Source organism: Lucilia cuprina, chromosome 5 (assembly GCF_022045245.1).
Source record: "Lucilia cuprina isolate Lc7/37 chromosome 5, ASM2204524v1, whole genome shotgun sequence".
NCBI lineage: Eukaryota > Metazoa > Arthropoda > Insecta > Diptera > Calliphoridae > Lucilia > Lucilia cuprina.
Window position 1 is genome coordinate 15,102,773 of NC_060953.1, and position 22,946 is coordinate 15,125,718.

Sequence of the window (22,946 nt, forward strand, 5' to 3'; positions counted from 1 at the left end):
CAAAATAACAACAAATTTGTGACTAAAAACATAGATGTAATAAAAACAACAAAAAAAAAAAAAAACATTTTTTTAATGTTGAATCAAAAACATTTTTTATTAAAAATTGATAAAATATTAAAAAAAAAGAAAAAGTGTTATAAATTGTTAAAGGAATAATGTGAATGCATAATAATAGTTTTATGATGGAGATAGAGATGCTTTAGAATCCAAAATGCTGAGATCATTCTTTTAGATTTTAATGCAGTTATGTTTATGTTGTGTCCAGTCATCAAGCTGACATTTTCTGTAAATGATGAAAGAAGAAAAAAAATTTTAATATATTTTTATGATTTGATCTAATGAGAAAGAGGCAAAACAGAGTCTTATCAACTAAAATACGAGTGAGAGTTATTTAAACTATATTAAAATGCACTCGGATCCTAGCAAAATCTTATAGGCTTTTTATTAAAATGTAATTCAAAATTCTATAGAAATGGTTTGATTCAATTTAACACAATTCCCATGGAAGTATGACACCCCTCACGCCCCTGATAAAAAGCCGCTATAATTCCCCAGCTGCCCTTATTGTTTCTAAGATAAACGAACTATTGCATTTAATGAATATATGAGGTACCACGACCCCACTGTTAGTCCACCTACTTTTTATGCTAAATAATCATATTGAGACTAAAGTGTCTCCGACAAAATATGAGATCTCTGTTATATTTTCTGTGATATACTGATTTAATATTTTCTTAATCAAGGTTGGCTACCGTTTCGAAACGGTGAGAGTTAGCGGTATCGGTATTTTGACTTATTTCGGTATTGGTATTTTAGCGTTATCGGTATTTTAACTTATTTCGGTATTGATATTTTAGCGTTATCGGTATTTTGGCTTATTTCGGTATCGGTATTTTTGCGGTAACGGTAGTTGTGCTGAAAATGTATTTTTAGCGGTAACGATAGCTTAGCGATAACGGTTGCCAACCTTGTTCTTAATATGAAAGGTGCCATGCTCACTTTATCCTTTCCTCCCATTTTGTTTTGAGCACTCAAATTGCAAATTGCTCAAATATACACTCAAACCTCGTTTTATTTGAATTAGTGCTGCTTCAAAATTCTAAAATTTTTCTTTGCAAAAAAAGTACTCAAGTACGAACTATGTACTACTACTGATTTTTTACCAAATCCGGTTCGGATATATAAAGTACTCGTGGTTTCTGGACGTCGTTGCTGGGCTTTGATAAATATGTGGACTGTTCATATAAGATTTGTTTCAATCTATACATCCCTCATATTTTAAAATAATAATTAGTTTAGAGATTTATGTGACTGGAATTTAAAACTTTGACGCCATCTGTCAGACAAATTTAAAATTTTACAGGAACACTGATTACGATCTCTGAATCATATATTTGAAATTTCGTCCTATGAGGTGCCGTGGTGATAGATAGATAAGATAGATAGATAGATAGATAGATAGATAGATAGATAGATAGATAGATAGATAGATAGATAGGTAGGTAGATAGATAGATAGATAGATAGATAGATAGATAGATAGATAGATAGATAGATAGATAGATAGATATATACAGCTGTGTTCAAAAAAATAGGAGTGAGATAGAAAAATAATTGTGCAGCTTAATTTAAAAAGGAAAGATTTGAAGAAATCAAAAATTTTTTCATGATATTTATTTCATAAGTGTTTAAAATACAAAACAAATGTCATTTTGTAAATAGGTTCATTAGTTTTTTTGGTATTAACATTTTTCGAAATCCATATCCGATTACGACTGTTCAAAAAAATAGGAGTACCGTATATTATCTTACCTAAGTTAGATTAATTTCCTTTATTCGAAGTAAATATTTAAAATATGATATAAAACTGTTATATTTAGATGATTTTGAGGTCAGTTCACAATAATTTCCTTTAAAATCCTGAAAGATAATGTCAGAATTGACGAAAATGAAATCTGTTCAAATATCTTGAAAATTATAAAAATATCGCGAACAAAACATGAAAATTCTCATGGTAATTTCATTAAAAGACATTTTGAATACTTTAGGAAGTCAGATATTTAAAAATCTCCCATAAAAAATAGACATTTCATTCAAAAATTATAACAGCTTCCTATAAGCGCTTATGGTTTTTTTTGAAATTAATTCCATTAGGGCGCCCCAAACTAGTGAAACTAAGCCAAACCGTAGTTATTAAACATCGTAATCAATATTCAGTTCGTTCAGATTACTTTATAAACAAATCATTTAAAAAATAATTGATTTCAGACAATAAAGCATATAGTGAAACCCATTAAGTTTGCCAAGTAACACATTTAGTGGTGGTACATATTTAAATCTAAATGAATTCAGAAAATACATTGGAAGCCCATTAAACGAAAAATATTAAGCTCTAACCAACTTTCAAGGAAGTTGTATAATAGGAATGATTCATAATGGGTATTGCCGAAAAGGGTATGGTCTAAAAAATTGTAAAATGGTATCGTACCACAAATGTTGTAGATACACATATTAGTCCAAGATATTCTCTCATATTCCCAATAAACAAATTTGATAAAATGGCGGTGTTGTCGTATAAAAATATTTTTGATTTTAAATTGGTGGAAGCTCGTTACATAGGAAGTAGGCCATTACATGATTGTCGACTTACTGATTCTACATCAAAACGTTAAAAGACCTCACGTATAACATCTTTTAAGGCTTTCTGAAAAAATTACTGTATATTTGTTGATAATCGGCCACGACATGTGTCATCAAACCCCTTAAAACCGTTGTCGGAAGGACATCAAGTTCCGGAGCTTCATATACCCAAATTCTAAATGAAATCTTTACAAAAATGACTGATGTTGTACTGGCACACATTAATTAATAAGATTTTAGATGAAAGTGCTTTCGTTTTTGTTTTTATTTTAAAAATAGTTGAACTTAAATCGAATACTCCTATTATTTTGAACAATAGATTTTGTATATAAATTTAAAAAAAAATATATTTTTTTTATATAAATTTCTTCAACATTCAAAATAACGGTTATAAAAATTAGAGAACAAGTTAAATAAATTATAAAAATATTTAATTAAAAATGTAAATCTTTTCCTAAAAAATTTTTATTCAAAATTTTTCAAATTTTCACTCCTATTATTTTGAATACAACTGTATATAGATAGATAGATAGATAGATAGATAGATAGATATATAGATAGATAGATAGATAGATAGATAGATAGATAGATAGATAGATAGATAGATAGATAGATAGATAGATAGATAGATAGATAGATAGATAGATAGATAGATAGATAGATAGATAGATAGATAGATAGATAGATAGATAGATAGATAGATAGATAGATAGATAGATAGATAGATAGATAGATAGATAGATAGATAGATAGATAGATAGATAGATAGATAGATAGATAGATAGATAGATAGATAGATAGATAGATAGATAGATATATAGATAGATAGATAGATAGATAGATAGATAGATAGATATATAGATAGATAGATAGATAGATAGATAGATAGATAGATAGATGTGTACGGTTTGTGCGAATTTTTGCGAAACGCATTAATTGTATAAAACGAGGTTTGATGTTATAGGTATAGACACTCAATCACCCATATTCTGTATTTCGCTTAGCAATTCTATTTCGTTTCAATGCTTTACGATTGCGTGTATTTCTGCATTACGTTTTTGTAAGTTGTTGTTTATGTGGCGGAGAGTCGAATCGAAATGCAGAATACCAAAGTTACCAAACGGAGAAAGTTTCGATTCAATCTGAAATGCAGAATAGGGGTCCATATCTCTAATTAAAATCTTAGAACGATTTTCGACTTGTATACATTTGAAACCTTATTATAAATATAGAAATGACGAATAATAGTAATAATAATAATAGTTTCTACTATTATGAATCATCCTGTTATTATCACTATAACGGTAATGGTTGTAAATTTTACACCATATATGCAGTTTGTTTTTATCTTATTTCTCTTCGTAAATATTCAGTTATTAATTACATTTAACAAACAAAATAGTCTACGATTGAAAATATTATGCCAAAAGGTAAAAATACTGGCTTTAAACGGCCAATTATTAATATATCGAATATAACGTTGGCCATTAAGGATATCGAAAATGGAATGACTATAGAAACTGCTGCTAAAAAACATACAATTGCCAAAACAACCTTGTGGAGGCACTATAAAAGACACCAATTGTCTACGCAACAGCAGCAACAACAACAACAAACGTGTGTTTACGTTAAAAACCTTGTAAGCAACAGTAACCATAACAAACAAATATTTACTGATGAGGAGGAAATCTTTTTGGCGGAATATATTAAAACATTAGCAAAATTGCAATATGAACTGGATGGAAATGATATAAGAAAATTTGTATTTCTTATTGCACAGAGGAATAATAAAATAATGCCAAAAAGTTGGTTAGAACATGAGTTAGCGGATACGGAATGGTTGAGAGAATTTGTTAAACGTCATCCCAGTACACCAGCTTTGGTAAAAACAAATGACAAAACAATATCAACTTCAAATAATTACCAACCCAAAATGGATTTTAATGTTATACCTAATAATTTAATTGATTCAATATCATTATATCTTTTCACGCAAATCTATCATCTAATGAAAGTAACAAATGCTGTTACAGAAAAAACTGCAAACGAAAATAAATAGTTGATCTAAAGTCCATTTTACGAAGAAGTTGGAACAAAATGCCAGAAAGTCTTTAGGAATTAGACAAGCGTTTAGAAAAACTTTAGTTTCGCCAGAGACAAGTACAAAATTTAAACTGCCCGAGGCCAAATCAGTTACTACTATAGTAGTCATCAGAAATGTAAATTTTTGAAAAGAAAAGTATCTACTCATTAAAAATATTGTAAAAAAGAAATCTTAAAATGTAATAGAAAGGAGTAATGTAAACATTTAAATAAAAGGTACTAAATTTTGAAATGCATATTAGTTATGGTTTTTAAATTAATAACTAATTATTAAATCTTATCATCTTATTAACAACAAAGCTCTGAAAGAATTCATTCCCTAATTCTTTATTTGAAATTGAGTTATATTTTAAAGAATTAACAATTCTTCAAACTCATTCCCTTTGATTTAATTCCTAGAATTAATTCTTAAAGCTTTCGATGTAGTTGAATTAATTCTCTAATGAATTAATTCCTATAGAATGTTAAATTCCTTCTGAATGAATTAATTTTGTTTGCATTCAATCTGTTACAAATTGAATTAAAATTAATTTCAATAATTCCTATTGATTTTTAAATTCCCTCTGAATGATATAAATTTTGTTTGAATTCAATCTATTACAAATTGAATTTAAAAATTTTTCAACCATTCAATTTGAAATAGATTGAATGAAAGTTTTGTTTTATAATTCAAAAGCATTCTGTATATTAAAAATTGAATTAAATTTTTTTTCTTTCATTCAATTTGTAATAGAAGGAATTAAACAAATATGAATGATCTTTCCATTGAATTCATTCCTATAAAGAAAGAATTCTCTTAGGAATTAATTCAATAGAATATAAAGCCTAGGAATTCAGCTTTAGAATTTAAATTCAAAGAATGATTTTAAAGAATGATACATTCAAAAATTTAAAGCCGAATTAAAAATATAAGGGAATTAATTCGAAATAGAATTCATTCTTTCCAAGCTTTGATTAACAAGTATTTATTTAAAAAGTGATATCTTAATTGATTTCAAATTTCGATTTAAAAGGCCACGAATTCTCAAATCAAGGGCGGGTTTTTTACTCCTCAGTAAAACTAGGCTTAACTTGCTGTTAGATTAAACTCGGAACAAATTTAGGCGGACTTTAATATATGATTGTGTTTTTCAGTTTTAGATTTAAGCTCAGTTAACTTTGTTAGTATTGCCAAGTTTTCACTCAAAAACATAAACAATGAACAGCTGTTTTTTACAAACAATACTTTTGTAAAATGGAAAATTTTGAAAAAATGTTTAATAAACATTAAAAACAATAATTAATAAAACAAAACAAATCAGAAAATTACAATTAATAATATTAAGTTTTTGTTTTTCCGAAATCATTGTTTTATTGTTTTTGTTAATTGTGTTTTCTCACTTATAACTTGAGTTTAATTTGCCAATTACACTTAGTTAAACTAAGATGTTTTTTCAAAATTTTCCATTTTTAAAAGCATTGTTTGTAAAAAACAGCTGTTCATTGTTTATGTTTTTGAGTGAAAACTTGGCAATACTAACAAAGTATACTGAGCTTAAATTTAAAACTGAAAAACACAATTATCGGTTAAAGTTAATCCTAGTTTAACTAATGAGTAAGAAACTCGCCCTAAGTAACTTTACTGATAACTGAAAAACACGAAACATATATTAAACCAGGTTTAACCAAAGAATGAAGATTAACGAAAACTTAAAATGAAACAAAAATAGATATACGCTACCTTGAACAGTAGTAAATATTTTTACAATTAGAGCATTTCTTTTCAGCTTCGCCCAAACAATTAGCACATTTATGGCCCTTCTCACCGGTTGCTTTATTTGGGTCTTTTTCTTCTCGAAATCCCTTTTCTAATTCTTCTGCTTTGGCTTCCAATTCTGCTAACAAATCCGTATTATAGGCTGCATTTAAACGTTGTGCCGTATTTAATATTTGATCTTTGTCATTGTTAAGAAATATCGATTCCTGCAATTGGGCTATACCCAAAAAACCGCCAGATTCTTCAGTTTCTTTTATGAGATTTTCTCTAATTTCAGGAAGTTCTTCTAAAACTAAATTCGATTTTTTAGAAACATTCGAACTTTTAGACGACATTGTAAGTTGACATAGAAATTGCTTGAGATCTATTAAGGGCGGCAACTGATCTAATAGCGATTCATGTAAAAGACCTTGACACTTATATTAAGAAAAGAGAAAACGTTAATAAAAAGTTAAGGATACATTTATGATGGACAATATATTTTAACTTACTTTAGCCAATTGTTTGCGTCTTTCGTCATTTAACTCATATGATGACATAAGATTGTTATTAAAAAGTATTTGACGCAAACAAAACCAAGCTTGAGCTTCGTGTTTAACTACCTTAGCCACTGCTTCGCCTTTTACTAAAGTCCATTTTTCATCAATATATTTTTCAAGACCTTTTTTAGTTCGTTTCTGCCAGGGACGAAAATTTAATAGATCAGCCATTAACCATGGTATATCATGGGTAACTATTAAACGTCTAGAGGCACTTATGGGCAAAGAATTTGCATTGTCTGCCAAATAATTAAGTATGGAAATTGATCGTAAGCCAATTTTATAGATTAAATCCCTTTTTTGTCGCTCTAACTCTGTAAGTATGGACTCATCGACATCGATGTTAGTATCATTCTCATGATATCCCATGCTGGAAAAGATAAAAAGAAAACTTTTAGAAATAGTTTTGAAGATAATATTGTGAAATGGAGCGAATTAAAAGTATATTATTCCTAATGATTGAGATGCACTAAATCCGATTTAAACCTCAAAAATTTCTTTTTTGTCTGGCTTTTAACTAAGTTTTCTTATATTTTGTAAAATTTTAAAACAAAAAATCTGTTGTAATACCGAAATTCTAAGGTAAGATTTTGATTGAGTATTCATAGAACTTTAGCTCCTGCGTAATCATGTCCTTACAAACCTACCTTGCTAAACCAATAACCTGAGCTACAGCTTGAGCACAATAGTCGATCAAATCAATAGCCGAATCCTGTAATGCCTCACAACCACTTTCATGATATAATGCCATGTCTAAGAGTGAAATTACCGCTCCTTCATGATATAAAACCGTATAGATCAAAAACGTAGCCGAAGGATTTGGATCGATATCTAAGAGATGCGGTAAAACTTTTGTTTTCCACAAAAATATACAAAATGCTTCGTGTATTAACACCTTTAGCTTATCACGAGCTATTAACATTTCCTTAACTTCCTCTTCGCGATGTTCGGCAGCCTCAAGTAATGCCTGTTGGCTAAGTTTAATAATCATTTCATGGACATCTAACCATTTTGTTGAACCAACATCTTTAATTTGAAATGGTCGAATACTTTCAATGAAATATGTTAATTCTTCGGGATATACGAAATTAGCCATATTTTGTATTGAATTTTAAATATTTTACTGTTCTGCTTTTCTTCTAAAGTTTTTTTTGCTCGATTTTAGGTAAAATATTTTATAATTTTCAATATTTATTTCAATAAACAAAGTTTTGGTTACTATGGTTATAAAAACCGTATGTAGTAATATAATTTCTGCTTAGAAACCGATATGGAAAGTGTTAACGTAAGATATTTAAAGACAGTTTACACTTTTTAACAAATCCCCGTTTTTGGTAATTTTTGAGATGTTTGAGCAGAGCGAAGATATACTTTTTATAAGATTTATTGTGTCATTTCAATGTGCTATATCTTTCTTCATTATCTTTTGACCTAAAGTAAAAAGCTACCCTAAACCACTTTAGTGGGGAGGGCTTAGAATCGTTTTTAAATCGATTAAGCTAAGTCCATCCCTCCGTCTGGCTGTTCATGTAAACCTTGTGCTCAAGGTACAGGTCGCAATTTTCAAGATAATTGGATGAAATTTGGCACACACTTTTTTTGGCCCAAGGACGATGTATTTCGTCTAGCCCCAATACAAACGTACCCCCTCATAATTATGTTAAATGTTCTATTATGTCAACAAAAGTCGGCAAAACTTATTTTGATGTTAAGAATGTTATTCCGGAAATAACTGATTGGAAGATTCTTAGGAATTACGTGTTCCGTAATTCCTTCGGAATGTCAGGCTTTGTGTCGTCACCCTTACTCGCAGGATTCTCAATTAAGGTTTCTTTGAGTAAATTGGATGTGTATTAGAAGACGGGAGCTCTTTTTCTTCTTAGTTTTATTATCAGTTGTCAACTCCTCGGGAGACCTGATCCTTTTTGAGATCTTGTGAAAGAGTCCGATTTTTCCTTTGGAGTGTCGTGGGATTGACTATGATTTCCTGAAGCATCTTTTTCAACTTCCTCCTCTGTGCTCCAGAAAGTATTTTCTTTGTAATAGGTAATTTAGCTATGCTATCACTTAACTCTTTCACCATTTGCTCTACTTCATCCTTTTTGGGATTTGCTATAATGGTATTATTATTATGATCTAAGGATTTAGAGTCAGTATTTAAGGCTGAGGTAGCTTAGAGCTCTCTCCGAATACATCCTTCTCTTTCACCCCTATATTTTTGCCAGTGACATGCTGTACACTTGACGCATTGTCCGCCACGGAGGCCAAAGTAGTAGTATTTTGCTCACGATTGCAGGATGACGACGGCACGTGACACACGAGTAGTTCAACACTTGCCGCCGGTACTGGGTTATTTAGACCCTACACCGTAACTTTTATCTTTTTATTTTTATTTTCCAGTTTTTTGGTCCGCGGGGAATATAATATTCCCAGGTGGTGGACAATCTGCCCTCCCTCAGCTTAAATGAAATTAAAGCTGAAAGAGGACAAATGGTCCATCATTCAAGTAGAGTCTCTTGACTCTACTTGAATGTTCGCGCGTAGTGAACTATCACGTAAACCAACCAGGAAGAAGAATATCTGAAAAACATAAGGTGAAGAGAAGGCCAGACAGATTCTCTCTTGCTAGTCAACTTTTCAACTTTTATAAGATTATTTTTAATAAAACGAATAATGTTCAAGTTTTTTTGTGACTTGCTTTTATCTAAGTATGTATAATATATAATAATTATTAATAGCAGTACATACAGATGAAGTAGTACAAATATTTGAAATATGTAATGGTTATTATTTATAAAGTGTACATATAAATTTTATAATAATTATAATAAAATTTTTTTCTTAAAAACCATCAATACGTTCACATCATTATAAAGTTATTTATATTTATTTATATAAAACAAACAATAAGGCAAAAAATATAATAAACAAAATTAATATTAAATAATATATGTATGAGCTATTTTAATGAATTTAATTAAAAGTCCATTTATTTTTGAAATGTGTTAGGTTATTGTAATACTTAAACCATTTTTTTAAGTCTTTTAATTTTAAATTATGACTTTGTCAGCAAACTAAAATACATTTATATTGTTTTAAAAAGAAAATGGACCTGTGATTCAATTAAAAATATAAAGTTAAAAGCTCATGCAATTGTCACAGTTAAAAGGGAATAAACGTTTTATTATGAGAACAAAATTGGGCTAAAGATAAGAAATTATTAAAGAAGAGAGACAGAGAGAGGGTTAAACTAAATGATAAGGTTGTTTGTTTGTTATAGAAATTTTAAACAAAAACAAATTTATGCATAATTATAAACTCTTTTCTTTAAACATATAACTTAATTATTAAATGCTGTTGAAGTGGGTGGTGGAGGAGTAAAGGGGTTCATAGATGACGATGTTTGTGGTGGTGGTGGCATAACGGGAGCAGATGTAGTTGTTGGTGCCATAACGGGTACTAATGGTGTTGCTTGTTGTGTTTGCTGCTGCTGTTGTTGTTGATAAGCCGCCATTTGTGGTGGCATAGGTGTACTTTGTGTAGGATATAAACCGCCCATTGAAGGTTGAATTTGTGGATAACTAGGTACAGTTTGGGCAGCCGGATACGATAAAGCCGCTGGAGATGACATATATTGTTGTATACCAGTCGAATACATAGGAATTGCACTAGCGTTCATCTGTGTTGGGGGAGCAGTAGCTTGAGGATAGGGTAATTGCGTTGGGGTCGATATTGGTGGCATATTAGCAACATTACTAGTTGCTTCTATTACGCCTGGTATATAAAGATTCGAAGGTGGTGGCAAGGTAGTGTTAACCGATGTTGGTACAGTACCAAAGTTGGCCTCAGCAGAATTTTGCAATTGTGCTGTTAAGTTTTCATTAGGTGTTGCTGTTGGCTGGGAGGCCTCAGTAGGAGAATTATGTTCAATTGGCTGTTTTACTTGTTCACTAGTAGTTTCCTCTTTATTTCCCAAATTATTTGTTTCAGGTGTTGTTATCAATTCAGGTGTATTATCATCAGGATTGAAATAGGCCTTGAAAACACTTTGAGTTGGAGGATTTACCGTATTATCCTGTTGTGGAGTCGTTATAGTTGTTGGTGTTGCTGCGTTGGATGCGGCAGTAGCAAACGTGTTACTTAGAGGAGGCACATAAGGCAATGAAGGTGCTATAACTGTGCTTGGTGCCGTTGCCGGTATAACCGGTGTAGATGTTGGCAGTGGTGCCGTCACACTTGTAGATGACGGTATAGTTGTTGGTGGTTTAGCAACAGAAGCATTACCAGCTTGTATGGGTATACGATGTAAATAGCCGTAACCAATGCCGCATCCTAAAGCACCCTCACCACCCCAATGTGTATTTGGCTTGATGGTCACCTCACGGCAGGCATCATCATCAATGTTATACACGTACATTTTTAAGGGCTGCTGTTCATGCGTTTCAATCAAAGTAAATAAATCGTCATTTTCATGTCTTATAGCATCTGCACCTATAACATAATCCGAATAGGCTCTCAGGCCAGCAGCCTCTGCTGGTGAGTTTGGATGCACCTCCAAAATATGCCAAACATGTTCATTGGCACCTTCAAAAGAACAAAAACGTATGCTAACGCCCAAAAGGCCCTGACCACCCCAGCCCGAACTGGGTGTTAGGGTTAATTCTCGCACAGTTTGAGTTTTACTCGAATAAACAACAAGTTTTACAGGCTTATCGACATTTTGCTTTAAAAGTTCTTTAAGCATGTCATTGTCTTGATCCAAGCGTGTACCCGCTATGGCAATAATAAAATCGAAGAAGGCTTCCAAACCAGCCTTTTGTCCAGGCGAGTTATCTTGCACCTACACAAAATATAATCATTTGAAGACATGCATATATGCATATAATAGTTAAGTACATATGTGCCTACTATGCAGTTCAATAACATTACCTTTAATACGTGGTAGCCCTCAGTTCCTCCACCGGGTATTTCCACACTATGACTTGATCCCATTTTCTTTTGGCTTTCTAGTTTCTATAAGTGTCAACTTTCTTTTTTTTAATTTCAACTTTTGGTATTTTTAAAATTATTAGGAAAGCTATTTGTAATATTTTCAATTGTTATTTCACTGAAGAAAAATCAACAAAATTTTGTTAAGAATTGCGTGGCACTGTCAAAAAAAAACCAAATAATTCTATAATTTCTCCAGTGTTGTCAATCAGAGCCCTGCACCGACAAATATTAACGACGGCGGCGGCGGCTGATACCAAAAATGACGCCGGTAAGTCGACTAAGTTTTTAACTACGTTCAGTTTTTAAATTTTTAACGATTTTTATTTTAACTGTTAATTTTACATCAGATGCTAATTAATTATAGGATAAATGAAAAATAATAATAATTATGAAAGAGAAATTATTTCTGGAGAGTAGTTTTACTGAGTCAAATATGTCCTTTAATTGCGTATTGTCAAAACCGCTTATTACGAAAAAGTTTTCAAGTCTCGCTATTTTATTAACGACTTTCATACAAAAAACATTTTTTTAAGGAGCCATTGCCATTAAGGATATTGCGTATTAAGATTTTAAAGATACCAACATTTTGGTCAGCTTGATGACAGTTTGAGGAGTCTTTGAGGATTTTGCTAATGAGGCCATTTTGAGCGCATTTATTGACTGTTTACAATTTGTTAGTACTTCATTATAGTTTTCCTTTGAAGATAGACTGTTCTTAAATATATCTGGAAAGAAATTTTGAAGCATTTAATATTACCAACTGTTGTGTTTGAATATTTATCTTTCCGGATTATAGGTAAGATTGCGTTGTTTAAGCAAAGAATAAAATTGATTGGATTTTTTCTGCAAATTATCACCTAAAAGTCCCTTCCTTTAACACATGAGCATATAATTTTTCAAATTTTAAAATTATATATATATTTTTTTCTGCCATTATTCCATTCTTGCCTTTTTCTAATCCCAAAATTTATTATTTCAATAATAACCTTCATATCTTCACCTTAAACGCAAACGGCCCTAACTTACCAAAAATTCAAAATCAATTTTATTGGTGATTCTAATGTATTGCATCAAAACAAATGTCCACACCAAAAATTGGACTCTTCCGACCATAATTATTAATTTTATTGACAAACGACAATAAAATTAAACAAAAAACATTTAAATATTAAAGGTAAAAAGTCTAATTTATCCCATTTTATTATATACGTCATTGTTGGTTATTATAACAAATGATAGGACCGATTGCGTTTTAGATGACGAATATGAAATTTTTGCTCCGTTTTAGTTTACTCAGCAAACTAAATACAAGAACATGGTTTACCTTATGAATCTCTATATTGTTTGCTCTAAATCAGCAAAATCCCTTCATAAATATTGAAGATATGAGCAAAATTTCGAATCAATCCTTGAAAATATTCTTGATTAGTTTTTTTTACAAACTCTTAGCAAATTAATTAATAATGTCATTGGAAGAATATTAAACTTAAATGATTTATGTACCAATAATCGATCTGCGAAATTTTTCATGATTGACCTACTATTTGTTTATTATTTAAGCTTTAAAAAGTATGTTAAAATATATAAAACGTATATAAAATGTTAATTTTTATCCAGAATGAAAGTTGTGTTTGATGCATATTAATATTTTTCCAGTGTAGTCTAAACTAATTGTATTTAAATTCGATTTAACTAAAAAATGTAGAAATCAATGTTAAACAAGTATGAATGTATAGTCGGGCGTAGCCGACCATATGATACCCTACACCAGTTAGTATGTATGTTAAAAATTGGGATTATTTAAAAAATAAAGCATTTCGTTTGTTTTTAACTTTATTTCGGAATATTTTTACTTTTTTTTGGCAAAAAAAGATTTTTTTAAGAGGGCTCAAAGGGAAGTAGGGCAAAATATGGCCCTATCCTTAAAAATGTTGGTAGGGGGAGTTAAGTCTTCTTCAATATTATTTATGTAGAATTTAAAAGTGTTATTAGTGTTTGTACGTGAATTTTGACCTTTAAGACATTTTCTGAAGGGGAGTTTGTATGGGGGATAGGGTCAAATGAAGCCCGATCACTACAAAAATCGGTAGTGTCATTTGAAGTTTATAAATCTAAGTTTTGTCGACTTTTGTTAACATAATAGATCATTTAAATTAATTATAAGCCAAAAGGCCCTATTTGGGGGGTACGGTTGTATGGGGGCTAGTCGAAATAATGGACCGATTTTAACCATTTTCAATAGGCTTCGTACCTTGCACACAAGGTTTACATGGACAGCCAGCCAGACGGACGGACGGACATAGCTTAATCGACTCAGAAAATGATTCTAAGCCGATTGGTATACTTTAAGGTGGGTATAGGACGAATATTTTTGTATGTTACAAACGTCAGCACAAACCCAATATACCCTCCCCACTAAAGTGGTGTAGGGTATAAAAATATCAAGTCGATCTTGGCTCTCAATGGTTTATTGACATGCATTGTATTATATATCAATTTCAAGCTTTTTCAGATCCAATTCTATATGAAAACTTAAAGGTCAACTTTTAAACGGTTGGATTAGAACACTTTATGTCTTTGTCCTGTACCCATTTCCCACATCCCATCTCAATCCGAAATACTTTCAAGTAAAAATGTATACGTATATTTTTTAGCCAACTTTGATGCCAATTCTTTTCCATTTATATGATTATTGACTTAAAGCATTAACACAACTTATTTTTTTAATAAAATATACATATTCGATTTTCTTATTTCATAGCGGCAGCTACTTGGTATTGTTGTTGCAATTTTTGCACAGCCTCCCGATGTTTAGTCATATCCTTTTCTACATTTTCCAAAGTATCAGTTGAACTTTTTAGTTCTTTCGATATGTACTCTATACGTTTGCCTACATTTTGTCGTGATTCTTCTAATTCCTGTTTAACCAATACAGGGCCATAGAGTTTGTATACTTTGTTATCGGGTCCCAAGAGATTAAGTTCGTCCAAAACACATTTATTTTCATTCAATTGACTCTCCAATAATGTACGTTGTTTGACTAATTTCACACATGCTGAGTAATAAATAAAAGAATAAAATAATTTTGGTTAAGGTGGGCCACCATTCTCCGGCTTAATGGAATTTTATGAATTACATACTTTTTTGCAAATTTTGGTAAGCTTCCAATTCGGATTGCAATTTCTTTACTAAGGCAGCGCTATTTTTATCCATTTTTTGGTCTTTTAATTAAGAAATTTTAATGTTTTTAACAAATTTTTAAGCAGATGCTGCTCGAGAAATGCAGAAATTATATTTTTTTTAGCAAAAGTAGGAATGGTTGTTTAATGTGGTACGACCACAGGGTTAATTAATAAAGTAGTAGTTAAAATATGAATCATCACATATTTACAACCTTGTATGATTGTTTACACTGAAAGAAATTGTTTTGTAATCATTTAGATATCTGCAATATATGTAACGGTAATTAACATTTTTAGATGCATATGGATCATATGACCTATATGTTAAGACCAGGCATGACAAACGCACATTTGTCATGGCGCTTATAATGTCAATATGACGCATTTGTAAAGTCAATCCTACAAAAACAAAATAAATTAGATATTTATTTCAAAAAAAAAAGTTATATATTGCCACCGTGATTTATTATATTTACCTTAGAAAAAGAAAATCCCACGTATCCAAAAATTCTTACCTTGTACTTAGTACACCATGTCCAGAAGCACAGGGTATACAGTGACGTCACGAGCAAAAAGCTATTTCCCTCTTTTTCGCACAAAACGAATTCAATGATTTTTTTTAGCTGTATTTTATATACCTTTTCTCACCAAACAATTTCAAAATCAAACATAAGCTGATTTTAGACTTTTTCAAATGTCAAAAGTGATATCTCTGTATACTTTGTGTCCAGAAGTGTAAAAATATTTCGTCTGTTTTCTTATAAAAACAGTAATCAGTAAAACTTTTATCAGAAAAGCCATTGTTAGCGAACCCTTTGATCCATCTGTCTATATGAATTTCCTATTTTTTTCGCAACAATACTATTCCGCCTATTCAACATGACGCGTGTGAAGTATGAATTCATACGCATAATACACTTCATAAAAAATACAACCTTGGGTTTTATAACACAACACTGTGAACACACTCAGCAAATTTACATTAAAAAATTTTAATCTGGCAATTCCTCCCAACAAATGACAACTGAAAAACGCAAAGTAATTGTTGAAGTGAAATAAAACGAAAATTTTTGCAATACGGATTTTATAAATTTTCAAGTAAATTAACAAAGGTAAATAACAAAAGCCATATATATTGTATATTTGAATATATTCCAAAGAAATTAAACAATTAATTTGCTATTTTAAATTGTTATCTTTCAAGTAAAAAGCGTAATCTAAAAACAAGAAAATGCCCAGCGAAGCCGCAAAAACCGAAAAGAAACCAAGTGCTGCAGCAGCAGACGAAAAGAAAGAACATGACCCAAAAGCTGCCGATAATAAAGATGCTAAGGATAAGGAGGAAAAGGAGCAAGAGCTATCCGATGAGGATCAGCAATTACAGGAGGAATTAGATATGTTGGTGCAACGTCTGCAAGAACCCGATACAAAATTGTATCTGCCCGCTTTGGAAATGATGGCGAAATTGATAAGAGCCTCCACCACGTCAATGACCTCAGTACCAAAACCTCTCAAGTTTATGAGACCCCATTATGAGACTATGAAAACATTGTATAAACAAATGCCTGATGAAAAGACCCGCCATCTTTGTGCTGATATTATTTCGGTGTTGTCCATGACCATGGGCAGTGGTAAAGATTGCTTGGCCTATCGTTTCTTATGTGATCGTACACAAAAAATTGGCGAATGGGGTCATGAGTATGTACGCCATTTATCGGGCGAGATAGCTGCCCATTATTTAGAAACCTCTGGTGAGTTCCAGGCCCAACTAATTGAACTGGTAAAACAGATTATACCCTACAACATGGAACATAACGCCGAAGCTGATGCTTGTGATTTACTTATCGAAATCGATCATTTGCATTTGTTGCAAGAGTATGTAGATGAGTCTGCTTACCCCAGAGTTTGCTTATATCTACAATCCTGTTATCCCTATGTACCCGAACCGGATAACACTATAATTTTGGAAACGGCCTTGCAGCTATCACGTAAATTTAATCAGTATACACAGGCTATGCGTTTGGCTTTAATGTTAAACGATATGGATAAGATAACGGAAATCTTCAAGGAGACCAAAGATGCCGCCATACAAAAACAATTGGCTTTTATGTTGGCCAGACAACAAGTATGTTTGGAATTGGATGAATCATTTCCTGATTATGATGATCTCATGGAGATTATGTCAAATGCTAATTTAAATAAGCACTTTTTGAATTTGGCTCGTGAGTTGGATATTATGGAACCGAAAACTCCCGAAGATATTTATAAATCTCATTTGGATAATGCTCGCACCAGATTTGCATCGATTCAGGTATGTTATTGAATTTCAAATTTATTTTATTTCTATTTCATGTACAAAAACATATAAAATATTAATTTTAAGAGACTACATGCTTTATTTTATTTTGACGAATTTTAGGTAGACTCTGCTAAACAAAATCTTGCTGCCAGTTTTGTAAATGGTTTTGTTAATGCTGGATTCGGTGTCGATAAACTTCTTTCTGAAGATGGAAATAAATGGCTGTATAAGAATAAAGAACATGGCATGCTTTCAGCTACAGCTTCGTTAGGCCTCATTCTTTTGTGGGATGTTGATGGTGGTTTGACCATGATCGATAAATATCTATATTCTACCGAAGACTATATCAAATCAGGTGCTTTGTTGGCTTGTGGTATTGTCAATTGTGGCATACGTAATGAAGTAGATCCTGCTCATGCTCTTCTCTCCGATTATATTCATAATCACAATACATCTATGCGTATTGGAGCAATTTTAGGCTTGGGTATTGCTTATGCTGGCTCAAACCGTTCCATTGTTATTGATACCTTGAAAACAGTATTCTCACACAATGACAAATCTACGCCCAGTGTAGAGATTATGGGTATAACAGCCTTGTCATTGGGTCTGATTGGTGTGGGTTCTTGCAATGCCGAGATCACGGAATTCTTATTGCAAACCATTATGTACTTGACTAAGACCGACTTGAAAGATACTTTCACTCGTTTTCTATTTTTGGGCTTGGGTTTGCTCTATTTGGGACGCCAAAAGGCCACAGAAGCTGTTATGCTTACATTGGAGGTTTTGGATGAACCCTACAGATCAATGGCTACCACTATGGTAGATATCTGTGCTTATGCCGGTACTGGCAACGTTTTGAAGATTCAACAATTGTTGCACATTTGCTCCGATCATTATGAAACATCGAATAGCAGCGAAAGCGATAATGATAAAAATAAAAAGGATAAAAACAACAAGGAAAAGGTAATATTAGAAGTAATTAATGAAATAATTCTCTAACGATTATCAATTCATTTTTAGGATAAGGCTGAAAAGGAGAAAGAAAAGGAAAAAGATCTTTCTGCTACTCAAGCTATTGCTGTTTTGGGTATTGCACTTATTGCCATGGGTGAAGATATTGGTGCCGAGATGGCATTCCGTTCATTTGGTAATCTATTGCGTTATTGCGAGCCCTGTATAAGACGTTCCGTACCCTTGGCTTTGGGTTTGATATCTGCATCTAATCCTAAACTGAATATTTTGGATACTTTGAGTAAATTTTCTCATGACAGCGATGCTGAGGTAGCCCATAATGCTATCTTTGCTATGGGTCTTGTTGGTGCTGGCACCAATAATGCCCGTTTGGCTGCTATGTTGCGTCAGTTGGCCCAATATCATTCTAAAGATCCCAGCAATCTTTTCATGGTGCGCATCGCTCAAAGTTTAACACATTTGGGCAAGGGTACACTTACCCTAAGTCCCTACCATAGTGATCGTCAACTAATGAATCCTATGGCTGTGGCTGGTCTTATGGCCACACTGGTGTCTTTGTTAGATGTTAAAAATCTTATTTTGGGTCGCTCTCATTATTTGCTGTATTGTTTGGTGCCCGCAATGCAGGCCCGCATGCTTATTACTTTCGATGAAGATCTTAATCAATTACAAGTTCCCGTACGTGTGGGTATGGCTATTGATGTTGTCGGTCAAGCCGGTAAGCCCAAGACCATAACCGGCTTCCAAACACATACAACACCTGTACTCTTGGCTATGGGTGAACGTGCTGAATTGGCCACCGAAGAATATATTGCATTAACACCTATTATGGAAGGTTTTGTAATACTAAAGAAAAATCCAAACTTTGTGAAGTAAAAGTGATGAAATTATGTATGGCTAAATTTATAAATTTAATATAAACTAAATTATATTTTGTGCTTTCTTCATGATTTCTAATATAATTTATAAGATTTATTTTCATTTGAATATTCTGTAATAGAGGCATTCATTGTAATGCTTCACTTTATTGGATTTTTTTAAGGCTGCGAAATGCCAATTAAAATATTAAGGTCCTTAAACTTAACTGCGAAAGAGGACACTAAAAATATAATTTTTCATAATACATACGATCAAATACTGTGTTAGTTAAACAATTATTATCGTAAAACAGTGAAATTAAACAAAAGTGAAAAATTCCATAACACTTTTTGGAAATATATGAAGGTAAGTATGTAAAAAGAAATAAAGAGAAAAAAGTAACTACAAAATAATGAAAAATTTGTTTATAAAATAAAAATCAGATGAAAAAAGCAAAGTACAACTTTGTAATTTCTCTGAATTATTAACCAATTGTAATTTAAAAAACATACAAGTTTTAACCATTTAAATAATGTTTAAAATTTAACATTTATTACACAATCACTATGGACAAAAACAAACATACATATTAATATCTATCTATTACTATATATATATCTATATAGCATATAAAAATATGTATAATTATATACTATATTACATTTAAAAACTCTGAGAAACGTATCTAATTGGTGGTTCCTTTGGTTTGGTTTTGTTAATCTACAACTTGTTGTGACATCATTTAACGATATAAAGCTAATTGAGCATTTAATTCTGATTCATCGATTTCCTTCATATTAAGTTCGGCTTCTTGTTTTTTTAAAAGCTCAAATATGGCTGCCAATTGTTCGCGTTCGATTCTGAAAAGAAAATGAATAAAATTTTTTAATTAGGTATATAATAAATAATTTATACATAAGAAACTTTGCTCTCATACTATTGGGCAACATAGAAATGAAACAAGAAGTCAAAATGCTTTACGTGAATACTTGCCGTGTTGGTTCTATTTCTCGGATGTACGTTTCCAACCACAGGTTGAGCAGATTATACGATCCTGAACATTACTGTGCAAGGAAGAACTTTTAGCACAAACTATACAGAGATGTCACTTTTGACATTTGAAAAAGTCTAAAATCAGTTTTTGTTTGATTTTGAAATTGTTTGGTGAGAAGAGGTATATAAAATACAGCTAAAAAAATCATTGAATTCGTTTTGTGCGAAAGAGAGGGAAATAGCTTTTTGCTCGTGACGTCTCTATATACCCTGTGCTTTTAGTGGTACCTTTTTAATAAGACACCTCACATTCATTTTAACACATCACAATTATAAATACACAGTGGATAAAAATACACAGTGGGACAAAGTCAAAATCTTGGGGAAATAAATCTAGCAGTTCTAAGCGGATGGTCCGATCTGTTAAAAATTTGACTGCCCCAGTATCATTGGTACTCTAACAGTCGAGATGTAAAATTTTATATATAAAAGTTACCTCTTTGTGAACATTGTGAAATAAAAACTTTTTACTTTTAAAATACATCGCACCTTTGTCCTTGTAAATTGTAGCTATTTTTTATTAAAAAATGGACCATATAATCTAAATATCCTATAAGGGATCAGAAAGAGGAAAAGTGTTTTAGAAACTATTAGAAAAGTGCACATTTTGATCAAAATTGTGAAATAATGAATTTTTTTGACATTTTTTAAAATTTTGGATAAATAGGAAAATTCCTTTGACCTTTGTCAAGTTTTATTAAGAATGAAAAATTTAAAAAAAGTTGAAAATCTAATTTTGTTTAGTTAAGATCATTTTAGATTTTAATTACATTGAAAAATATACCCATTTAAATCTTAGTCCTTCATAAAATTGCACTTTTTGACAGACTTTTTATACCCTACACCACTATAGTGGGGAGGGTATTATACGTTTGTGCTGATGTTTGTAACAAACAAAAATATTGGTCCAATACCCACCTTAAAGTATACCGATCGATTCAGAATCATTTTTTGAGTCGATTAAGACATGTCCGTCCGTCTGTCCGGCTGGATGGCTGTCCATGTAAACCTTGTGCGCAAGGTACAGGCCGCAATTTTCAAGATAATTTGATGAAATTTGGACCAAGCATGGTTTTTTGGGACGAAGCCTATTGAAAATGGTTGAAATCGGTCCATTATTTCACCTAGCCCCCATACAACCGTACCTTCCGATTTGAACTTTTTATGCCATAATTACGTCAAATATTCTATTATCTTTCTAAAAATTGGCACAAATAAGTTTTATATAAGTATAAATGACACTGCAGATTTTCTTAAGGATCGGTTCTTATTTGACCCTAGCCCCCATACAAACCCCCCTTTAAAAAATGTCTTAAACGTCTAAAATTGACTTGTAACCATTTGTATCGCAATGAAACTCAACAAAACTAAATGTTATTTAAAAATAAAATTTAGTTTTTTTTTCAATAAATTGTTCAAATATTTTGGAATTATGGTAATATTCAACATAAAAGTTTCTTTATAAAAAATAAAAATTTTAAAAACATACTCATGGTGTAGGGTATTATATGGTCGGCCATGCCCGACTATACTTTCCTACTTATTCCTACTTATATTATTAGTTTTATTCATTAACAAGTTATGAAACCCTAATGTCAAATGTATTTAAACAAATTTGATTCTGCTCCCCTGTGGAATAAATCAGTTTCACAGTCCTATGTTAAAAGGAACCACAGAATAAATGGATTTTCATATCGGAAAATCTATTTGGTAGAACAAAATGAATACAGTGTTCTTCTGGCTTTCTAATTAGAAAACCAAAACCATTGAAAAGAAGCGACTTTTTAATTAAAATTCTAATTAGAAAACTCAGTATTTTTTTTAAATAAACTTTAATTACTCACCTTTTCTCTTCCTCCAATTGATCTCTGGTTAATTGGGCTTCCAACTCTTTAACTCTTTTCGATTTCAATTTACTAACAAGACCATCGACATGCATATCATCATCCGTGTCATAGTCAATGTCGGAATTGTCATTAGTCGATGTGTTAGAATTGCGTTTCGCATAAACTTTTTTATAAGTGTCATTGTCCTCATAATCACTGGTATTTTCCAATTCATCAAGTATTAAACGTTTTTGTATTTCCTGTTTTAATTGATAATGATTTTCTATTTCAGTGGTAGTTGTATTATTAAGATAATCATCATGTTCTGGCAATTCTTCCTCCCCCATATTCTCGTCATATTCATCGCCTACTTCATTTAATACTTGTTTTAATTGCTTTTCCTACAATTTGCGTGCAATTGATGTCAATAATTTGCATTTAGGGATTATCGAATAACATCAATATAATAACTTACACTTTCGTCCTTGAGAAAATTACTGCAATAAAAAGCTATAATAACCGCTAAAAATGCTGTTGCAATACTAACTAAATATATATTTGAAACACCATCAAATATTGAATCTGTTGCAGCATATTTGTACATTGTGTTTTATGTTTTTTTTATTTAATTAAAATTGAAATTGCTATTTGTTTTTACAAGTTTTTAAATTTTCCAACCAAATATAACTTGACTTTATTCGTTTCTTGCCAATATAAACAAACA

The 22,946-nt window shown here is 31.4% G+C and overlaps 6 protein-coding genes across 6 annotated transcripts; 2 read left to right on the forward strand and 4 right to left on the reverse strand.

Moving 5' to 3' along the window:
• Nucleotides 1–67: 67 nt before the first annotated feature.
• Nucleotides 68–9,583, reverse strand: LOC111682667 (zinc finger MYND domain-containing protein 10 homolog). Its single transcript, XM_023444659.2, has 4 exons — nucleotides 7,688–9,583; nucleotides 6,993–7,410; nucleotides 6,466–6,917; nucleotides 68–286 (listed from the first exon to the last, which is right to left on the reverse strand). The coding sequence occupies exons 1-4, from the start codon at nucleotides 8,134–8,136 to the stop codon at nucleotides 232–234; spliced, it is 1,374 nt and encodes a 457-aa protein (XP_023300427.2). The 5' UTR covers nucleotides 8,137–9,583; the 3' UTR covers nucleotides 68–231.
• LOC124420435 lies at nucleotides 3,991–4,981 on the forward strand. The gene has a single exon (XM_046953167.1). The coding sequence runs from the start codon at nucleotides 4,063–4,065 to the stop codon at nucleotides 4,699–4,701; it is 639 nt and encodes a 212-aa protein (XP_046809123.1). The 5' UTR covers nucleotides 3,991–4,062; the 3' UTR covers nucleotides 4,702–4,981.
• A 610-nt stretch (nucleotides 9,584–10,193) lies between the features above and the next one.
• LOC111682656 (Golgi reassembly-stacking protein 2) lies at nucleotides 10,194–12,210 on the reverse strand. The gene is made up of 2 exons (XM_023444647.2): nucleotides 11,970–12,210; nucleotides 10,194–11,880 (listed from the first exon to the last, which is right to left on the reverse strand). Exons 1-2 carry the CDS (start codon nucleotides 12,030–12,032, stop codon nucleotides 10,381–10,383), a joined length of 1,563 nt encoding a protein of 520 aa, XP_023300415.2. The 5' UTR covers nucleotides 12,033–12,210; the 3' UTR covers nucleotides 10,194–10,380.
• A 2,443-nt stretch (nucleotides 12,211–14,653) lies between these two features.
• LOC111682664 (probable prefoldin subunit 6) lies at nucleotides 14,654–15,348 on the reverse strand. Its single transcript, XM_023444655.2, has 2 exons — nucleotides 15,173–15,348; nucleotides 14,654–15,087 (listed from the first exon to the last, which is right to left on the reverse strand). The coding sequence occupies exons 1-2, from the start codon at nucleotides 15,243–15,245 to the stop codon at nucleotides 14,783–14,785; spliced, it is 378 nt and encodes a 125-aa protein (XP_023300423.1). The 5' UTR covers nucleotides 15,246–15,348; the 3' UTR covers nucleotides 14,654–14,782.
• Nucleotides 15,349–16,171: 823 nt separating this feature from the next.
• On the forward strand, nucleotides 16,172–19,620 carry LOC111682653 (26S proteasome non-ATPase regulatory subunit 2). Its single transcript, XM_023444644.2, has 4 exons — nucleotides 16,172–16,326; nucleotides 16,419–17,525; nucleotides 17,634–18,476; nucleotides 18,534–19,620. Exons 2-4 carry the CDS (start codon nucleotides 16,446–16,448, stop codon nucleotides 19,359–19,361), a joined length of 2,751 nt encoding a protein of 916 aa, XP_023300412.2. The 5' UTR covers nucleotides 16,172–16,326; nucleotides 16,419–16,445; the 3' UTR covers nucleotides 19,362–19,620.
• Nucleotides 19,621–19,904: 284 nt separating this feature from the next.
• On the reverse strand, nucleotides 19,905–22,946 carry LOC111682666. Its single transcript, XM_023444658.2, has 3 exons — nucleotides 22,698–22,946; nucleotides 22,241–22,623; nucleotides 19,905–20,203 (listed from the first exon to the last, which is right to left on the reverse strand). Exons 1-3 carry the CDS (start codon nucleotides 22,824–22,826, stop codon nucleotides 20,086–20,088), a joined length of 630 nt encoding a protein of 209 aa, XP_023300426.2. The 5' UTR covers nucleotides 22,827–22,946; the 3' UTR covers nucleotides 19,905–20,085.